Source organism: Cygnus olor, chromosome 6, assembly GCF_009769625.2.
Source record: "Cygnus olor isolate bCygOlo1 chromosome 6, bCygOlo1.pri.v2, whole genome shotgun sequence".
NCBI classification, from domain to species: Eukaryota; Metazoa; Chordata; class Aves; order Anseriformes; family Anatidae; genus Cygnus; species Cygnus olor.
This window is the reverse complement of record NC_049174.1, coordinates 18,157,234-18,178,751: the sequence shown is the minus strand read 5'-3', so window position 1 is coordinate 18,178,751 and position 21,518 is coordinate 18,157,234. Positions and strand designations below refer to the sequence as shown.

The 21,518-nt window shown below is 37.1% G+C and overlaps 1 protein-coding gene across 2 annotated transcripts in view; it reads right to left on the bottom strand.

Moving 5' to 3' along the window:
• OLA1 (Obg like ATPase 1) overlaps positions 1-21,518 on the bottom strand; it is a 109,282-nt gene that overhangs the window by 71,875 nt on the left and 15,889 nt on the right. For both annotated transcript variants that reach the window (XM_040562041.1, XM_040562040.1), the window contains exon 4: positions 16,123-16,250. In XM_040562041.1, coding sequence (XP_040417975.1) covers positions 16,123-16,250 — 128 coding nt within the window. The remainder of the gene's footprint in view (positions 1-16,122; positions 16,251-21,518) is intronic.

The window sequence follows — 21,518 nt, the reverse complement described above, 5'->3', positions numbered from 1 at the left end:
ATCAATTAACTTGTACAATAAATTGCTCTTTTTATATGGCGCAGATATTAATGTCATTTGGCAAATTTAATAAATATTGCAAAAGGGGAGGTTATTTTTTATAAATATAATACTGATTAGCTTTGGTTCCGACCAAGCCACCTTTATTAACAGTGAGCAGAACTTGACTGCAATTCATTGAATTTAAATCACAATCACAGTATGACAAAATAAAAGAATCATGCCCTTGGAAAGGATACAGAAGTATTTTAAAAAGTCACTTTTGTTCTCTCTTCCTATTTGTTTACACACACATTCCAAGAACAGCAACAAGAGGAAAACACATGAAAGGACAAGAACACGAATCAGTGCTTTACTAGCTAGCAGCTTAGAATGATGTTGAAATAATATATATTTTTTAATCTCATTTAAGTAAAATGATTGTTAAAGATTTATCAGTTTAACCGTAACAGTGAAATGCAAATGTTAAAATATTATCATATCCATATCAAAGCTACTTCATGGAAAAGAAAATCTATTTGAGCACAGCTGCATTTTTAAGAGTGTTCAGCAAGGCCGTAGCTTAGGTTTACAACTTTTCATCTTCTGTAGGGTTATTGCAGGAACAGTCTTGTCATTATTACTCAACTGTAAGCTACTTTTATTTGTGGATGGAAGAATTATCTTGAAATACCATTGCATATATTTCCCCCTTCCTCTAGTAAAAGCTTTAACTAGTAAAACAAGAAACCTGCCCAAATTGTGCTATCTGGTTTTAAGAAATTCCGTATCAAGCTTCAGTAACTTTTTCCTAGTTGTAACTAGTACGAACAGACTCCTTTGATTCCTTGTCCCAGCAGAGCCACACAGTGTGGCCAGAACACCTTAACCAAGTTAGATTTATTGTACTTCACCATCACCACACAGGGGAGGAGGTTTGAGAAAAAGGATGGAGCCCGCTACAGTGGGAGCTCCTTAACTTGCAGTCTAGTACTGTTCAGAAGGGTAAGTTAGTAGGTAACATTATGTGAAAGAACAGGAAAATTGAGCTTCAAGTTACTATTTACACACCCTGTCTCAGTTCTTCTGGCCCTAGGAGGAGCAGTGCTCCAGGACTAACATGCAGCCACCAAGATTTTACGTAGCAGCAAGAAGGGGGCGAAGGAACAGCAAAGCAATCAAAGCCTTGACACACATCACACACCTCGTGTTCCTCCCATCACAGGCTTGGTGTAGCCAGTTATTTCTGCATGCAAATCACAACAGAATTGCCTGGCATTCTCTACAGAAAATAATGTGCTTTTATTTCAAAATTAGTAACAATATACCTCTGTTATAACCTAGTTTCTTCAGATGGGAACTATGTCTCACATTTAAACGATGTGTATGGAAAGTTCAAAGAGATGTTGTTTCCTAAGGCTACATGGAACAAGACAAACCTATTATGTGCTTACCACAATCAACATACAGAAACCCTACACTAATTTTACCCAGTTTATAATTAAGAAATACAATTAAAATATAATTTAAAATTAAAAATCAAAATTAAAAAAATCATCCTTTACTCAAGACTACAGAGTTTGAGGAGGACACAGTACTATTTTCCATGAATTTCTATAGCATTGAATATCTGTTTTAACACACGGAAAACAACTTAATAGGAGGAAATCATAACCTAGTCACACGCAAATTCTTCCTTTTCACTGTGAAGTGGAAACGCATGTAAATAAAAAAAAACAGAGCAATAACTGAGGAACAGAACATCACACATTAGGTCTTTCCGACAGCGATAGTCATTCAGCAGGTATCTGTACAGGCATTAGTACGGTAGGGTCAGAATTTGAAAAACTTGTGTGTGAATCTTCAAAACCAGGGTTTGCTTTTGGGTTTTATTTTGAAGCATGCAAACTACAACTATTTTATTCACGACAAGATGTGTTCTTATGGAACAAAACATCTCCTGCAGTCCAGATCACTTTACTGCAAGGCTTCTCTATGTTGCAGTATCATCATGTGCCATTACTTTGCTATGTGGAAAAAAAATACTGAGGCCTATGTATATTTATATCTACATGTTTAAAAAAAAAAAAAGATGAGAAAAGCCTTCCACAATGGAGAAGGGAGGGGAAATGGAGGGGGTGGGCAACAAGAACAGGACACAAAAAAACACCTTTTCCAAAGATTGTTCAAGGCGAAAGGGACATGTCATGTTAAACAGTAGTCAATAGCTGCATACAATCAGTAAACAAATTCAGCTCTATGAAAAAAGAACTACATCACCATTTAGTGGTTGCAATTTAGATTATTCTAGCGTGTAATACTTTAATTGTATAAAACAAAGCTGATGTCACAAACACAAAAGAACTTCTTGCAAAGCAAGCACCACAAGTAATTTTTATGCTGCCACTGATGGCTGACAAGTGATGAGCACTTTGTTCGAATTTATGTACTTATGCATCTAAGGCAACAGGTGGCTTATAAAAGAAAACAGAGGTTTTTAACTCTTCTTTAACACACATTATAAAAATTTTGCTATCATAATGACTAAACAATCTCTACAAATAAAAGCTCAACATACTAACTACAAAGATGAACTATGTCTCAGGAAAAAAAAAATGCATTCTTTTGATAAAACCTTAAAGTGGGGTAAGGTTCTGGACCCCAGTGACTTGGGAATTCTGCATACGTTCTGTAATTGCACAAAGCACTCAGTATTTAAACAGCACTTTGTTACACATAAATTACATCAATTTAAGACAAGACATTTCATATTTTTTGCTGTTGTTTCTATACACATCTCAAACAATAGCTCAATATTGCAACATAGTCAAGAGGAAATTTTTGCTTTCAGGTCTCTAAACCAACTGACAGAGTGATGTGCTTCAACTGTTGCTTGATGCAGTTTTGGGCCAAGAGTAGCATTACAGAAACATACTGTTCATTTTTTCCTAAATAGCGCACAGTCCAACGAACAATTTATTTTTCTCTAAGCATGCACACAATTATTAAAAAAAATACTTGAAAGGTCTACACAGCAGAATAATACTTCTCACCTGCATTTAATTCCAAAGGATTTCCAAGCAAGAAGACACACAGCTAATTCAGATTAAAATGTTAAAAAAAAAAAGGGGGATCTTGGAGTGGTATTGACTGGTTCACTTATTCTAGAAAAATTTGAAAGATAAATTGAGAAGGCAGAAGGCAGAAACACAGTAAGCATACCAAAACAATCTTTATATTCTGCCTTGTAATTAAATATGAAATAACTGTCTGCTTTTGATTAAAACATTTTAGTGTCTGGTCTTTTGGATAGATTAAATTCACATACCAGGATATTAGACTTTTTTCTCTGCATGGCAATTTCACCACACCGTCCCTAACAATTAAAAAATATGACACATCAATATTTCTGTTCTGTACATCACAAAAATATATATATGCAATTTCTATGGTGATGTTTGCTAGATCAATCTTTCTGCTCTGTGACACTTCAGAGCAGCGCAGAACAGCTCAGCCCAGAGGCTGACTGCCTATCTTTCAGATTCCCTCTGCTCCTTTCCATATTTCCTCTGAAAGCAAACAATCCCTCCCAGGTAGCGTACAGTCTTGTAGTTATACATTCCCCCCTTTTGCAACTCTTTCACACACTTGACTTCCCATTCCTGCTACTATTTAGTTTTGAGACATCAATTTTCACATCGAATTACCAAAGCTTGGTGCATAAAAATATTCAATAAGCCTCAAGGAACTGTTATCTCAGTAAGAGCTATCTCAGTCAGTACTGAAATGCAAACCTATGCTCAAATATATTTTAAAAGTTTAACTAGTAAAGTGAGCTTGAGGTACCGGAGCTTATCTGCCATTATCGTTATTGGAAGAAAACCTGCCTGAGAGTGCTTTGAGTCTTTTTTGGGAGGCGGGGGGAAACGAGAGAAGGAAAAGAGGGCAGAGAGAAAGAAGGAAGGAGGTGGTGTTTGTCTTTTTATAAAGAAAGCCTTTTAAACTACCTTTTAACAGAGAATAAATTAATTGTCTAATGCTTGAATTCTCAGAAAATAAATTCTACATCTAAAGATAAACACTGAGGTTCTGAAGAACACTGTTGTATCTAACATCAGGTGAAGCCCCACTTTAACTGGAAGAGTCAATGTAACAACTAGAAGTAGCATTTCTGAGGTTCTGCGCAAAAACAGATGATCACTTAAGGGGTATTAATTTATGCATTTTGTTAATTGTGTCCAGGCAATAAGACTTCAGAGTGGTATTTGAAGCTAGAGATTCCCCTTGGCATCAATATTAAAGCAACAGCTTTCAAAGCAGCTCTAGCAACTACTGCTGACATCAACATCCACACCAAAATTAAGCCCAATGCTTGTTTTGTTCTTCCATGTAGGATTACAGGACAAAAACTACATTCTGAAATACACTAGGAAATAGCCATGAGAAACCCAAATTGCAAGAATGACAACTTCCAAAGAGAAAAAAAAAATCAGACCATCAGAATTTCTGCTCAGATACCATAGAGAACTGATTAACAAAAAAGAAAAATCACTTCTAAGCCCAAGCAAAAAAGTGAAACTTCATCCTTAGCTAATGGATGGAAGTTTTAGAAAGGATACTGGAAAATACCAAGTACCTTTGTAGAAGGCTCACCAGAATAAAGGCAGCACATTTCCACATCAGTACCTCGTCATTACAACAACAGCATAAAGGCACATCTGCAGTCAAACCCTGTATCTCACTAACATCTCCAGAACACGTTATAGTCATTAAAAGGTCATTTTTCTGTGGATTTCAGTAGACAATATGCACAGTATTGAAAGAAAATGTCTCTAGGCCTTGCAGACTTCAAGAAAAGAAAAAAGACCAAAAACATGCAATTTGCATCAGGTATTTCCTATGGCTGCCTCTTTACAGATCTTTTTTTTAAACTGACGGTATCAGTTTAATGCTCCCTCGGCTAGAACAGCACGACTATTTTCTGGATTACACTTTAAATGTGATTAGAAAAATGATCTATTTTTAAAATAACCCAGCAAGAATATGGTTATTTTTAAAACCAAATTGGCTCCCAAAGCCGTTTTACTACACGGTTCTACAATCAGCTCCAGCAGCACACAAGAAAGTGACAGCATATAGATGAGAAAAGGTGTTGGAGTATGGAGCTGCTAAGGCTGCCAAAAGACAGACTTTGCAAGTTGTGTAAGTTGGGCACTAAGTATGAATTGGGGCAGGGCAGGCACCTGTTTTTCTGGAATTGGCAATTTGTTCATTGTGAAACCAGGACTGCTCCGATAAATAGCAATTCTGAAAGAAAACTGAAGCAGAGGTTTTTCTGTTGGTTTATTAAACAGTCTCAGACTGAAAAAGGCTGCATATGAATTGGATAACTGCACAGAGATTTTGTCTGGCTGTGATTCCTAAGGATAAGGTAAGGATATTTGGTATATCCTATATATTTGATATAAGGTATACTTTTGGTAAGGATAAATTCACTGTTTGGCTTTCTAACATGCAGTTACTGCTGCCAGTGACTTTCAAGCATCTGTGGGACCATGGGCAAAGAAAAAGGAAGCACTCTAAGTTGAGACCACACAAACTCAGACAAATTTGCTTGACACGCAAAAAAAAGGAATTATATTTTAATTAAGACTTACAATTAAATATCCCAACTAAGCCAGTAGTCCTGTTTCAGTTTGTCTAGGAGAAGTAACTTATAACCAGAACAATAAGACTAGAGCCAGTTTTTCCTTGGGCTTCATTTAGGGAATTTTCTCCACTGCTCAGTTCACAGCAGCACCACATTTCTATACCAGGCAACTGCCTTGACTTCAACTATGTAAAAGACGTAATATCAAGAAAAAATAAAATCAAGGTGAACAAGCCAGAGAAGTCTGAAAAGTTACGGACACAAGAACAGCTGCCTGTAACAGAACGTGTGCAGTAGCATTACAGATAATATACTACATGCTGGGTATATCAATACAAGAAGTCCAGACAATTGGAAGAATTTAATTCATAGATTTTTGAGGAAAGACCAGCTAGCAGAGCATAAACTGTATCCAGAAAAACTTGTAAGTATAAAGCTTATTTAAATGTAAATACAATGAACGTATGTCCAATGATATGCACATATTTGCTTTAGGAATATGAACTGAACACAAGACCATGACATGGCAAAGTTCTTTTAAATAAAATAAAACGTCCAGTACAAAAGTGTGCTCACTGCCGCTCTTCTTCTTCACAAGCACTTCAAATATAGTTTTCCCTTCTTCAGCTAGATTACTGCCATTCCAGACTTCTTTTTTTTACTTCAAAATCTTAGATTTTAGTACCTATCTGAGGAGAAGACGATAAAAGAAAATTTTGGAGTAAATCTGTCTCTTACCTCAAGGCACAAAGAACTACACTGCTTGCAGATCTAGCAGGAGCCGATGCATCAGTTCCCCCCACCTGGAGGCCACCACTCCCACAGATGACACAGCACGATCACTTTTGTGAGTGCTCCTTGTCTGTTTTACTATGAAGCCACTTAATTTCACATCAGCCTCAGCAACAATTAAACCAATTCATTCGATATCGACACACTCACACAGTCCCTTGCCATAGTGACAAGGGATGGTGATGAACAGCCCGTGAGCACTAACAGGTAACTGCTTCCGCTGTTTCCCAAGCAAACACAGGTCTATGCCCTCTGCTAGGTTAGGAAGCACGGCCATCCTTTCCGTCTGGGAAGTCTATTGTATGAATTCGGAAACAGGGAAGTGCTTCCACACGCCTATTGCAAAGTTCTAATGAAAACTTCACTTAAAAAAACAAGTAATAAAAAAAGAAGCTGCTGCTTCTGAGAAAGCAACTTTCTGAATGTAAAGATCACTCACCGTTCTGACACAATTGCTGCAGCTAATAAAGTGATGCTGATCCAACTTCCAGCCACTTGTCTTTTCCTATTCCCAAATTCTAACAAGAATTCTTGATTTTAACTTTTCTGAGGTGACGTTCCTCCAACTAAAGGAACACATGCTTTCACATTTCATATTATAGCAAGAAGAAAAAAAATCCTGCAGGATTTCTACCTTCGAGCATTCCAGATTCCACGGCAAAGAGAAAAAGAAATAACTTATAAAATACTAAATTATCACTGTCTTAAAGCCGAGGTACCTTACACCATCAATAAAGATGTCCACTCAAGGAGGCAAACATTTCAAAAACAGTCACCTGAATACACTCAAAACACTGCCACAGCTTAATAATTTCCTTAAAATGTTGCAGAGGAAATTGAAGTCCCATCTGTATTGCCTAAATATCAATTACACACTGTCATATGACACACAAAACTATAACAAAAGTAGTTGTAGGTCAAATAATAGCAATGACTCAGTAAAGACAACCTGCCTGGTCTTTATTCTCAGGAGAGGTGGGGGGGGGGGGGGGTGTTACTGGTCAAGTACTTTATGACTCACAGTGCAGTATATTAGAATTTTTTTTTTTTTTTTTTTATGTATTCTTTAGAATTGAGAGATTGCCCTTGTAGCTCAGTAGGTAGCTCGCCTGTTTCTGGCCTACGAGGTCATAGCTTTAAGTCCCTGCTGAGGAAATTTAACAAGTTCCATCTATAAATAGAATGGCATTAGATGCTGTTACTCCAGCAAGGGTGGTAGCCTTTAGATAAGAATTTTTAATGTTTCCTTCTGTTCTGATGAGAAGTAGAAATTGGACATAGAGAGGAACAATATATTAGATGAATGGCAAAGTGGGCTCCAAAATCCTTTGTAACTTCAGTTACCATCAGACTCACAATTCTAGCACTATCAAAGTGTAATAAAGGCTAGAGAAGAACTTAAGCACCATAAATTTCCTTCTCAATGAGCATAAGTAATTAACTAATACTGCAGAGACTGAAAAGAAACCTCCTAGGTACAGTACTATCAAAATCCAACTTGTGACATCAAGAGGCAGCCTCAATGTAAAACAAACTTTGGACTTTTGTTTAGTAACAAAAATATTCCAACATTCAGAGTTCCCATCTTCTGAAGAAACAAATTCTTTAAGTGACATTTATTTCATTATCAGGGTTAAAAAGGACACCACTCAGCAGTGCATAAGTTTTTTGTTCCCTATACCCATGTATTCAGGAGGCTTATTCAGCTCTCAAAGAATAGCAATTATTGTGCCAAAACTCAGGAATAAAGCCCATTCAAACTTTCATTTGAGTTTACCTCTGCTTTAAACCATAGTTATCTGGCCCTAGAGCTTAAAGCTTGCCTATCACTTCCACTTGGCAGTGACATAATTTACTGATTAGCAAAGACAAAGGCTAACTCACTGGACTGTTGACAGTTTTCCAGCACCGTTTCCAGTCCTCACCCACGTGCCTAGGAAAGCAGACTCACTCTTCCATGGGAGACAAAGCAGTAGAGCATACTGCAAGCAGATCTAAGGTACAAACAGTAAGTTTTGTTCATATTTGCACACCAAAAGGAAAGAAACAACAGTAATAAAACAGGTGATGACGGTGATTTTACAGTGTGACTTCCTAGATCTTAGAGAGAGACTAATGTTACGCTTCAGTAAGAATGATGACAGACATCGTGCAAAATTCCTCTGCAATGCTTTAAGACATTTTTATCTTCTGCTATCCATCTTGAGCTTAACAGGTTATTGACCTTCCAGTATTAATTTTATTTGCCTAAGTGAAAATCCTGATTACTTTCAGCAGTTTTCCACAGCAGACCAAATACAGCATCAACAGGGTTACAGAGGCCTGATCAAATTTAGATAGCAGTTGTTACACGTGTGCTCAGTTTCTGCTCGCAGGTAAAAACCGCTGTAAGTAGGGAAGAAATCTATCACCCTGCTGCTTCTGCTCATATCATCTGTAACAAAACGTCTGGAGTAAAATAAAGATCATCATCCTCTGAAAAACTCTCTTCTCCCACAACAACACAAACAGTTTATTTTCATAGGATGACAAACTAGTGATAAGAAAATTTGTATGCATCCCTTGAAACATCTATTAGTCTCCTTCCCCTTTCAAGGTGGTGGACTGAATGCTGAGAGGTAAAATTAAAAGGAAGACAGCAAATAACCTAAGATGAATTACCTGTTATGTTTTTGCAACCTGATATTCCAAAATTGAAACATACGATGCAGATATGTTCTCGCTAACCAAAAATACTTCAGTTTTGCTAAGGATTTTGCTAAAACAGGGAAGAGGAATGCTATTTTCACAAATGTGTGTTTGAAAAATCTCCTATGCAGTGCCTTACTGAAAATCAAACGCCTCCACAACATTTTATGAAAACATGAAATCAAGCTCTAGTTAATGCAATAAAATGTTTCACATGGCAGTGACTGCAACTTTAATTTGAAATCTTTTTTTTTTTGCTAAAGCAAAAAATACCAGAAGTCACTGAAAGTTAATTCAAAGTTTAAATAAATTGAACTACTCCAAATATTTTATTCAACTTTTACTTATTCTAACAAATAATAAAGAAGAAAAACTCAGTAAGAACTGTTATCTATTCAACAGCATACAGAAATACATCTTGATTGTATAACAATAACAAGTTTAATGTGTGCAGGAAGTTAGTTTTAAACTCTGATAGCTTAGCAATCAAATATTTGTACATGTAAGCAAGGAACCTCAGCTTTTTTCTTTTTTAACAGGTATCAAGCAGTTTTAGTAACAGAAGGAAAAACACGTATCAGAAAGAAAACTGAAATAAAGTGTGTTGAAGAAAAGTCTGTAGGACAATAATGTTTAATTATTTCAAGGTGAATTTTGACATGTCATAAAGATAAGAAAACAGCTTCAGGTAATAGAAGTGACACAGCCAAGCTACAGCTGCATAAACAAAGCTGCTATGATCCCAGTGCACAGAATGTACATGCTGAAGAGCTGAAATGCAACTCATACTCTGCTCACTGAAACTCTGGAGCAATGGAGTGTGGCTAAGAGATATCATCATATGCCTCCTCTCCATAGCAGCAACTTCCACAAGCAGTATGTAAGATTTCTTCAAAAAGACAGGAAAAAAAATGCATCACGCCTCAAGTATATAAAGCTACAGAAAGATTAACACCTTTATAAAGAAAATACTTTTTTTTTTTAAACAGGTCAAAAAATGAGCTCAGAGGACACAAGAATGACCATTTTAGCTAAATATTTTTGTTATCACCATTTCTATTTTTACAAGAAAAGCAAAACAGTGGAGTTATTACTTTGAATTCCCAATTACCTTCATGATGATAAAAAATAAAGCCAAGTAGCTTAATTTTTTATCTTGAGTAAAAGTCATTATGAGTATCATAATTCATAATCATGAGTATCACTCAGTTTTGGTTAGTGTTTGTATCAAATAAGAACGCTGCGCTTGCAGCTCATGTGACTGGTAACTATACAAGCTTTAAATGATGGCAAATTAGTTTATGAGTTATGTAAAACCATGAACAAGCAAAACCAGGGGTGTGTGTGAAATGATTCCAGCTATAACAGACATAAAACTGGAGTCAAAGCAATTAAAGCTTTTCAGGAACCAGTTCACATTGGTCACACCAGCCACTTGTACCAGACGGCAGCTGATGTTTACCCAGCTTTGTGGCCCTTTCACTCTCATCACGAAGACTGATGTTTCACGGACTGCCAGTTACCCAACTCCCTAATATTTAGTTTCACCAAGGCCCTTTAAATTCAAGAAGCAGGCAGGACACAGCTCAAACAAGTTGTGGAGAAGGCCTGTTGTCCCCTCCCCACTCCATCCTGTCCCCAAAGGGACAGATGGGTTGTTGGGCATGGGCGAGCTGCAGCTCCTCAGCCCCTCCGTAAAAGCAGAGGCTGCCCACCCTGCTCAGAGCACTGGGCATTTAATGCCACGTTTTTTACTTAACAGAAAAGAGCATTTCATATAGAAGTATTTTTACAGATGGATTTCCTTCCAATTTCTCTACCTTTGAAGAGAAAGACTGGATTTCATTAAAGAAACTAAAAATAAGAGAAGGATGTGGAACACATTTCCTGGAAAACTAGGACCCGGGGGTATCAGTGGAAGAAGCAGCTCAAAACCACCAACAGCTCTGGCTGCTTAGCACCCAGAATACTCAAAACTTGATGGAGCTGTAGCAGGAACTTAATATTGACAACTTCCATTTCCTTGCTGAAATGTCATCTAAGAGTGATTCCTACATTTGCACTTGTAACAGGGTTGCTATTTTTAATCCACCTTACAAAGAAGGTAATTTTCTACAAGTACCTGTGACTGATCTGCCATAAAACTTGAAAGTAGTTGAAGCCATACAACTGGGGAAGAAACACTTATTACAACCTTCAAACAGCCTGCCTTATGCCACCATGAAAATGTTTCTGCCTCAGTTAAAACCATAAATCCACCTGAAACGTGGAAAACAGAACTGAGAGAGAAATATTTCAAAAACAATGAAGCTCAGAGGATGAAGAAAGTTTTAATTAGTCTAAAGTGTGTGTCAGGTTATCGTGGTGCTAATGTTGTAAATGCCATTATCCCGGACAGAAAAAAAAAAGAAATTTAGAATTAAAGCCCAAGTTCACTCAACTAATAGTAAGTGAATACATCTGTTTGAACAAAGGTTTTCATACTTTCATTCATCCAAAAATAAAATATAACCCTATTTCCCCAAAGAAACTGGGATAGCCTCTGAAATAAAATAAATAAATAAATAAATGTTGAGAACAAACTGTTTACCTCAAATAATTCATTTTTAGTTTGTTCACTTTATTAGAAAAAAATCCGTAGGAAATTTTAAAAGAAAGAAAAATATACAGCTCTACTCCGTATGGGAAAACTTGTTTGCTGAGCTGAGAGAACCCACTCCATATTGTTACTAATCACACAAAAATACAGCAGTACTCTCTAGCACATTACCTGGCTTTACTTATCCTATTACCCCACCATATGTTGTTCTCACACATTGTTGTTTTTATGTGTAAACTACGTTTTAAATATATATAATGAAGCAGCAACATTTTCCTTGAATTCATAAACACCATGCCTCCAAGTGAAAGTAACAGTGTATCTACGATATAGAAATCAGAACCCTGAAAATCCATAACCACTTCAAGGTGGGGTTACGTTCCTTTTTCAAAATGAAATAAAGTAACGCATTAAACAGAAATAAATCTTCTGTTTAGCTTTATGTTATGCAAGAAACAGTGTAGGTAAACATCACACACAACTTCCACAGTTTCAATAGAAATATAATTATAATTGTTCTAAGAGTACTAGAGCTGCAGCTCACCTACGTGCCCTGCAGTGGACTAAGTGATAGGCAATGATCTTCTTCAAAAACCTTCTCTTAGCACAGAATAAACGTCAGTGAATCCTGTTATGGGAGCTAAAAACCACAAACAGACCTTTTGTCCTAAAGAAAGCAAAAATTCAACATATTCTTAGTGAATAAAGAAAAACAGGATCAAAACCATTAGCCTAGGACTATAAAGTACCTTCAGTGAGATTCCAAAAGCTCATTACACTCAAATTACACTCCATTCCTAGCTACCCACTTCCTCACCTGTCATTACCTTAATTAACACAACCTGAGTGAGCTTTTTGCAAAAACACCAACTGAACCAAGCCTAGAAGAACAGCCAGGCACACATCCCTGTAAATTCTTGGGATCATCTCTCTCAGCTACCTCTGATTACAGTCCAAGAACTGTTTTTACCTGGTAAAATAACATGCTTCAAGACAGCAATGAAGGTACTCCATAAGTTATATTAATGGATCAGACATTGACATTTAAAAAAAAATTAAATGGCCAAGTGTCTTCATTGTTGGGAAAATAACATGAAGTCTCAAATAATGCGATCTGGTAGACAGCAATATTTTTAAAGCCTTTTTTCTGAAACAAAAAACAACCAACCAAACGAAAAACTGTTGTTTCCCAAATAAGTCTAGCACACATTTACTTTGGTAGCAGCTGGAGTTAGTAATGCTGACTTCATCTGTTCTGAAGTCAAGTTCCTAGGACAGTAAGTGAACAGGAAGTTTTCAGAAGATTCCCACTGGCATCTGAGTTCTGGAAATCACAGAAGAGGAGGAAAAGATCAACACCCTGCTACCTCACGCTGCAGTACTGTGGTACAGCCGTAGCCAGTCCAGGAGTCCACAGGGAACCCATGCAGCAGGATGCAATCAGCATCTTTTCTTACTATGGAACTAAATTACAAGAAACAAACTCAGTGCAAAGGACAATCCTCCTGACTGGAGCCCATCAATACAAAGACAAAATGACTCTACCCAGATCTGCATAAAAAGCTATTTATAAACATGGTAAGTCTAGTTTTTCTTGTCAAGATTAACACGTTTTTCTACACAATGAAAGTTATGTTTGTTTCAGATCTGTATCAAAGTCACCACTACCTACCTTTCCTACTTTTTCAGAGAAATGTAATGAATATGCCAATAATGGCCAGTAAGTAGCCTAAAACCCAAACTCATTTAGATAACAACGTGCTCAGCCTGACACTAGCAGCACTCCAGCTTGAGCGTGGTCTGCCACACTTCTCAGTGTCAGGGTGAAGCACACAACACCATTTGCCTAACCAGCCTTTCTTCAGTACATTCAGGCATGCAGACCTTGAAGTCCACTGCACAAACCCCACAATAACCTGCTTTTAACCTTCTGCCTGACACCCAGAAAGAAGAAAAAACAGTTCTCTGAAGGGCTCTGCTTCACTTACTGGCCATTAACATGGGCAGGATAAGGACTGGGAGCAATAGTTGCAGTGCTCAAAGGTAAAAGTTTGTTCCAGATCAACAACTGAACACTAAATTTTTTATGCTTTGAAACAGAATGACCCAAAATTTTAAGTAATCTCCCTGATGATGACTGTTTTGTTCTGATTCCTACCTGAAAATCCTGTATAAAACAGCTTAGCTGCTTTTTAGTCAGTCCTGCCTACTTCCCCAGATCACTTCTTAGTGCATCTCTTCTTAAGAGCGTTTTGTCATGCCCATCATCTCTTAAGCTTCGGTAACACCTCCTTTCCAGCTTGCTGGTGTACAAAGCCTCACCTACCAGATCACAGCCTCTTCCCCTGTAGCAGAAGCAAACTGTCCAGATTCCTTCCAAGTCAGCTTCTATGCTACTGCAAAAATCCAGTGCCTGCCAGCGGGGCTCAAAACTGACAGCCAGTCCCAGGGCATTGGCTCCCAAAGACAGACAGCCCATTAAGAACTTGGACCAAACTCTGATAAAAGCCAACAAAAAAACTTCATCTTCCCAGGATCCGTAAAATTTAAGGATTCACAGAAACAGTTTAGGTAGTTTCCAAAATCTGACAGAAATAGTGCCAACCCCAGATATGCCACAGACTCATAAGAAAGAATTTTTAGAGTGGAAATAATTGTGAAAGGTAGTTGAGTATAAATAACATTACAACCTATAAAAAGGGTTTATACATTTTTATAATTTGACATGGTATGTAGAAAACTTCACTGAGTCATACATTTTTACTTAAGTTTGGGTTGTGTAAACAACAGTTTCTTATTCTTAATTTACTAGAGAGGTTATTGCTAGCTTTTAGTACCAAATCTTCACTTTAACAGTACTGTGGGAAAAGGAAAGTAGAAATAACGCAGTTTGCAGGAAGAAAAAAGTTGTACATTTCTCGGCCAGACTACTTTGCATTAACTTTGTTTTATTTTATTAACTATTAGCTCTAACAACCCTAAATGATCTTTGGAAAGATCTTCATGTTTATGTGCAGTTAATACAATTTTACAACAATTCATGACTAGCTTGCATTCCAACTAAAATGTGTCTAGCAAGAGCAGTATAAGAAGAAGGTTAAGATTTTAAAAACAAAAAAGAAAATGAAAAAAGTGATATTTAAAAAGTACTGATTCTGGTATCTTTTTTGATCCCAGAGACTGAAGAAAAGAAACAATAACCATTTCACAACCATTACATTTAAGAATCCCTAGAAGAAACTGAAACATATAGCAAGTAAATGCAAGACTAGATTAAAAGAGATTTTAATACAAAGAATACAAAGTATCTGAAAGGTTTAAAACCCCACAATACTCTCATTGCTTTTTCAATCCCCAAAGAAAAGCACAAATGGCATTAACCCTTATAATAGTTGACAGAGACAAACACGTAAAATTATTCAATATATATATTTAAAAGCATCTTCTCCACTTGATACCATATAAATTTGTTCCTTAACAAGCATCTATGATACAAATACTGAAACAGAACAAGTCTAAACAGGTTATCACTTGTTCTTAACTGACACAAGACAAAACAGTAATTACAAACCCGGGACAGCAATGGATTTGGAGAGAACGATTTCCCCTAGAAGAAAGGGGAGATTGTACCAATGGTTGTCAGGTAGTCCTAACATTTACAATATAGCAATGTATTAGTACTGCCTTCACATATGGATCTAGTTCCTGAAGTGATGCAGAAATTCAAGAGATTTACTTCATTCTATGCCAGTGAAGACCTGTCCTCGCCTTTTCAGAACATTTTAAATACTAATACTGTTCATTACTTAGCTGCAATCATTATCCCATGATTTTCCATTCTACTCAAAGTATATGTCAAATGACTTTAGCAGAATACAGTAGTATTAGACATAAATAAGACCAAGTTCTCAAAGGTGAGACAATGCTTTCTGCACCACCCTCCTCCCCCAATTACATAAAGATGGTTTCCAGGCAAACACTTTGGAGAAAGGCCTACGTTCCCCAAAGCACATCCTATTTTTCAGCAGTATAAGCCTAAGAACACAATACATTTGCCTCCAAAGTTTGTTCCACTTGATTTAAAACCAGAGTACCATTATTCTGTACCAAATTTGTGTCTAGGTATTCATAATGCATAGTAAGTTGTACCCGACTTACCGATTCATCAACCATGCAATTAACTGTAAAGGCATGTCAGCTCACTGCTCTGCATAAATATGCTTCAAATCTCAACTTCACGGGAACAAGGGTTCTCAGCACCTAAATCATTACTGTAAGGTAGCCATCCCCAAACTTGATGACTAAGCTGAGTGGTAAAAGAGATTTTTAATGGATATTTGGTTCTACAGTTCTTGAAGTACAACAGTGCTGTCCATTAAGCTATATGCAGAACATGTAAATGGAGTTTACATACGCATCAGATGAAAGATCCCATCACAGGCGTTAATATGAGACAAAAAGGCATTTCCTAAGCCTTGGCCAGTATGAGCTCCTTTCACAAGGCCAGCAATATCCACTACGTTCAGAAAGGCTGGAATTTTGCTGAAAGATAAAAGTTGAAAGTTTCATTGTTGACACATATCAGCAAACACGTCTAGCACAGAAATAAGTTCAGAATATGAAAATGCATTCCCTTTTTCCAGAAAAAGTTGCACATGACAGTATCTTTCTTCTCCATTTAACATGCAACATATAAAAGACCATTCTTTAATTTGTCATAGTTCATGTAAAATGAAAACACTTTTTTTTTTTTTTTTTTTGACAATGTGGAGTCATAGTGACATCTATACAAATAACCAACCGGGCCTGAAATGCTGAAATAAGACACCTGTAATGAGCAGTTTTCATAGTACCAAAGGGATAAAACTCATATGTGGTCATCACTCTCTGCTGTTTTCACCTCTAAGGTTACTGCTTAGTTCAGTAAGTTAAGCGACTTCATCAGAAGACAAGGGCATTTTTTAAACAGCATTGATTAAAACTAGCAGTTTTAGCTAGTAGTAGTGGTGGTCAGGGTTACGCAAACAATTTAAAAGAAGGCAGAAAAAAAGTTTAGATGAAGCTGAGAGTTGAATGGAAACAGCTGTGACATTTTACACCAAGTACACTCAAACCAAAATTACTTCTCAAAATCCATCTTGGGAAAACAACAATTAAAACTCTGATAATGTGTTGACTAAAAGCATCTTCACATGGTCTACATAAATGACCATGCCATCATTAACAACTGCAGAGAGAAAACCATGCTGAAATGGTGCAAATTCCTCACTTGCAAAAGACTAGAAACAGCACACCACAGGCATCAAGACTTCCGACTTGATGGCTTCAAAATACATAAACAAAAGGAACAGTACTTAATTTCCAAACACCTTAAATTATCACTAACTATATTTCATTAGCATGATGCTTAGGTAAATACAACACTTCACTGTACTACTAACAGTCAAGTATAATGAAAAATGCCCAAATCTAAATGCTTTACTAATGAAAAATGCCCAAATCTAATGCCCAGGACTAAATGCTTCAGTAATGTTGATGAAAAGGGTGTGACTAAAGATATGAAGTCTATCCCATTTTTGTTTTCAATATTCCTCTTAGACTTCACAAGAAAAATGCGGGGTGTTTGTGTGTTTCTTTTTTGTGTGTGCATGTGTGTTTTTGTTTGTTCTTGTTTTTGTTTTGCTGTTGTTTTGGTTTTTTTCTCCTCCAAATAAACAAACTTCACAGTACAGGATCTGGACAAAATCTTTTTCTTTGCCAAGGTGAAGTTCAAAGCATTACTATACCCGCCAGTTGTAATAAATTGGGAACTTAACAATACATTTCATGTTATCAATACCTTTGTGATGCGATTAGAGACAAGCCATAATACAACACGACATTCAAAAGGGTGAGGCTAGAAAATATGCAAGAAAATATTTACAAAATAACATGAGTTGCTTATAATTCTTATAAATACCTTCTGAAGTAAACAAACTTTGAAAGCTTCACATTTTTGTCCCACTACGGTTTTCTTAGCAAATTCTATTGATTTTTTTTTTAATTACTAGTACACAAATTCAAATGGAAGCAGCTAATCAGTCATTATTAAGGCACTACCAAGAATAACGCACATTCTGAAGGTAGAAACCAGTAACCCCATAAATGCATTAACCTAGTAATTCCTTCCACCTGACAGAAGTGCAGAGCTAATAAAACCTTCACAAGAAACAGCAGCAACTTCCCTGATAGAACTGTTAGAATTCCTTGCTTTTTGACAAAAAGTTAAGTCAGCAGCAAGGTAGAAAAATGACACTTTTTAAAGCACTTTTCCATTGTAATTTCAAATTTTAGTGTAAGAAAAACAAAGGTGGTGTTAGAAATGTTCTCTTTCCATGCTCCCCTCTAATTCCGACAGGATTAGCTTCCTGGCCAGCCATCAGAAGAATTCACACTTTCGCTACAAAGATGGCACATTAGAGCAGGACAGACACCTTCACATGCAGATAGGCCGCTATCACCAGAATCGGCCTCATTTGCCAGACAATGGATGCAAAACCCCAGCATATTTATTTCACAATTGGCTCATACAAGTGAGAGACCTTTGAAGATGAAGTAGCTGGCTTTCCAGGATGTTTTCTCATCTTCATCTCGGGTATCAAAAAGCTAACATCCCAAGCAAAGTAAAACCATCACCATTCTAGGTGGCCCATTTCCTAAGCCTAAATCTTTATATCGTCGTAGGAAGATGAAGACAGAGGAAAGCAGAAAAAGGCATTCAAAACTACTCACTCTTGCCTATGCTCTGAAAGACAAACGGTTAACGTCATGAAGCTAAACCACCTGCAATTTGTTGTACATATGTATTTGTTCCAAAATTTGAGGGGAGAAGGCATACATTTATTTCGCAGGTTTCCACAAGTAATGTTTAGTACAACTAGCTGTTATAGTTGCAAAATGTTGCAGGCAACACACACCTAAAGCTTTGGCTTCAGATTAAAACATACTTAGTGAAAATGCTGCTTCTCTCCCTGCATTTTTATTCTTCTCCAATGACGATACCCTAATAATTTCTCTGCAGCATTTAATGCAGTTTACTGAAATCTCACCCCCACCAGGATACCCTGAAAAGCCAACCGAAAGCTTCAGCCAATTTCATAATGCAGCAATTTTCCAACAAGCCTGGTTGATAATTCTTGTAATGCTTACTTCATGTTCATTCCCTGAATGGTTCAAGACACTTCTCTCAACTCAGGCTCTACCAGGTCCAAGATCCCACACAGCAAAAAAGGGCAGATTCTTTTCCCTTCGGCAAAAAGAAATGTTACTATCTCCTGGTTCCAGTATGGGCTCTTTTTCCTTTAAAAACTTTATTTGAAATCTGTTAGAAAAGAGAAATTCTACTTCCTTCCTGAGCATTCCTATAATTTAAGCAGGAGTCACCCGTTAAGACTTCACAAATTACATGAAGCAGCAATGCAGACCACCATCTACATTGTGAGAACTTCTCCCACTGGGTCCTCCGTCCTCACTATTATTTTTGGCTTGTTTCCAAACACAACATTACCCTGCAGTATAGTCAAGAGAATTTGTATTTAATATTACACAGGACTTTTATGACCCAGACAACAATGCAAGTTACTGCTCAGATTTAGTTCAGTAACCACCACTCGAGCACTGCAGATCTGAATGCATGAATTTTAACAATCTACAACGTAACAGAATGAACCAAGGCAATTTGCTGCCAAAAACATAAAGAGAGATCCTGAAGGATAATGCTAGAGCTAAAGAGGGGTAGTTGTACTTCACATATTATTCCCCTGTGAGATAACGAGGATTGCTTTAAAATTTAAGTTGAAAAAGACATCCAGGAGAGATTTAAAACTGCCTAAATTAAACAGAAATGTTTGTAGTTGCAATAAACACTGTTTTGTGAATACAAGTGTGCCACACAATGCATCTACTTACAGCTGCAAACACACCAGGAATTGAATGAATACTGCTAACTTGAGAAAGGATGGACCAAACAAATTACTTATATTTTACTCATTCCTGCTTATAATCTGATTTGATTTTAAGCAGAGCAGGAAGCAGAAGCCTAGACTTTAAAATCTTTTTCTGTTAAAATATTACCTGCAGTTAACAGATCAATTGTTTCTGGATTTCAATTCCCAATTTTCAAGGCAGGAGCTACCTGCCACGATGAAGAACACCTCTTCTATTTTAAAATTAGTGGATACCATTGTTTCCTACCTGGTTAAGATTTATAGATCAAGGAAAAAGAATACATATTTCTGCTTTTGTTCCTAAAGGGATTATCTTCCAACAAAGACAATCTCTTTCCAATTGCTAAATTGAAACTAATTCAATCATTAGTCAGTGGACCCTTGCCTGAAAGTACCCATATTGGGGGAATGGAGGTAGAAGAACAAAATAAAACCCCAGCTTTCCTCTCTGGAAAAGCTAGATGTTAGCACAACGTAAAAACCATAAGTTTTCACTAAGCATGGTATAAAATCTAAAAGAAACAGGTAGTTTAAATGGCTTATATTCTGTTCTAACTTATTTTACCTAAGACCTTAAATTAACAAGCATATAGAATTATTTTTAATGTGTTACATTTTTCTGCTTTTTCTGTTGGTTTTTTTTTTCTTTTGTTTTGTTTTTGGTTTTTAAACCAAAATTTTAAAACTTTATTCACACTGGAAAGCGAGCAATAGATACCATTAAATTCAAGGAAATTTGCGTAAATTTGGCAGCAACGTAGCAGTTTTTTCCAGAAGTTTTTTGATCCCACCCATCCCATCATAGGGTCTCTAACACTAAGCTAATTTATTGTAAGCAGTCATACATCATCCACTACTGTAGAAAGAAAAAAAAAACAACACAGGGTTTAAGTTCAGTCAGTACACCTTGATCTATTAAATACAGATTTACCTTTATGTCCTTGCCTCTAAATTGTTGCCTACCTGATTTCATTTACAAACATTTACATTTCCAGTAAGTAACACCAGTCAGCTGTCAGTGGGGGCTAGCAGGTAACTGCGCACCAGTCCCTTCCCCGCGGATGCTTTAATCTTGTGGCAATGGGAATGGATCCTCAAGCAACAAACGGTACCTGGAGAGCCTAGCTCCTTCTCTGGTGGCAGGACAGCCACAACCCAGACCAGCAATATTCTCGCAGCAGGGCCCACCTCTCCCTGGCGGGAGCGATCTCCTCCCAGTGGCAGTGGCTGCCAGCCTGGCCCAGTCCCATGCTCGCCACGCCTCACCTGCAGGAACCCAGCACAAGCAGGCAGGCGAGGTTTTCGGCTGCTGCCGCTCTGCATGGCTGCTACTCACGCTGAGCAAAGAGACTCTCAGGAGTGCTGGACTCCAAGCATCCAGGCAAAATCGCTTTGGCCTGTCATACGCTACTCACAACGAAGCCCTCTTCCCTCCTACCTCCATACAATGACTGCAGTTCTGTCGTGACTAAGTGTAGCATATAGGAAATAAAAACATCAGTGTTTTAAACTGTATGAGACAAAATCTTCAGGCGTTAGGGCAAATGAGGCTGGTTTAACGAGAACTTAATGTTTATACGACATTTCTGCATGCACAGATTGATTACTTTTACTAATCTAAACACGTAGAAAATTAACACGGAACGTCTTACATAAAGATGAAGAAAGAAATCAAGACTATTCAAGAGAAATTAAGGAATTTAAATTACAATTTAAATGTAAATTAAATTGTGTATCTTCATGACCAAGGCCACCTTTCCCTGAGTTAGTTCCAACCAGATAAGCACTAACAGTCCAAGGAGTGTTACCTCAGTCTACTGTGCTA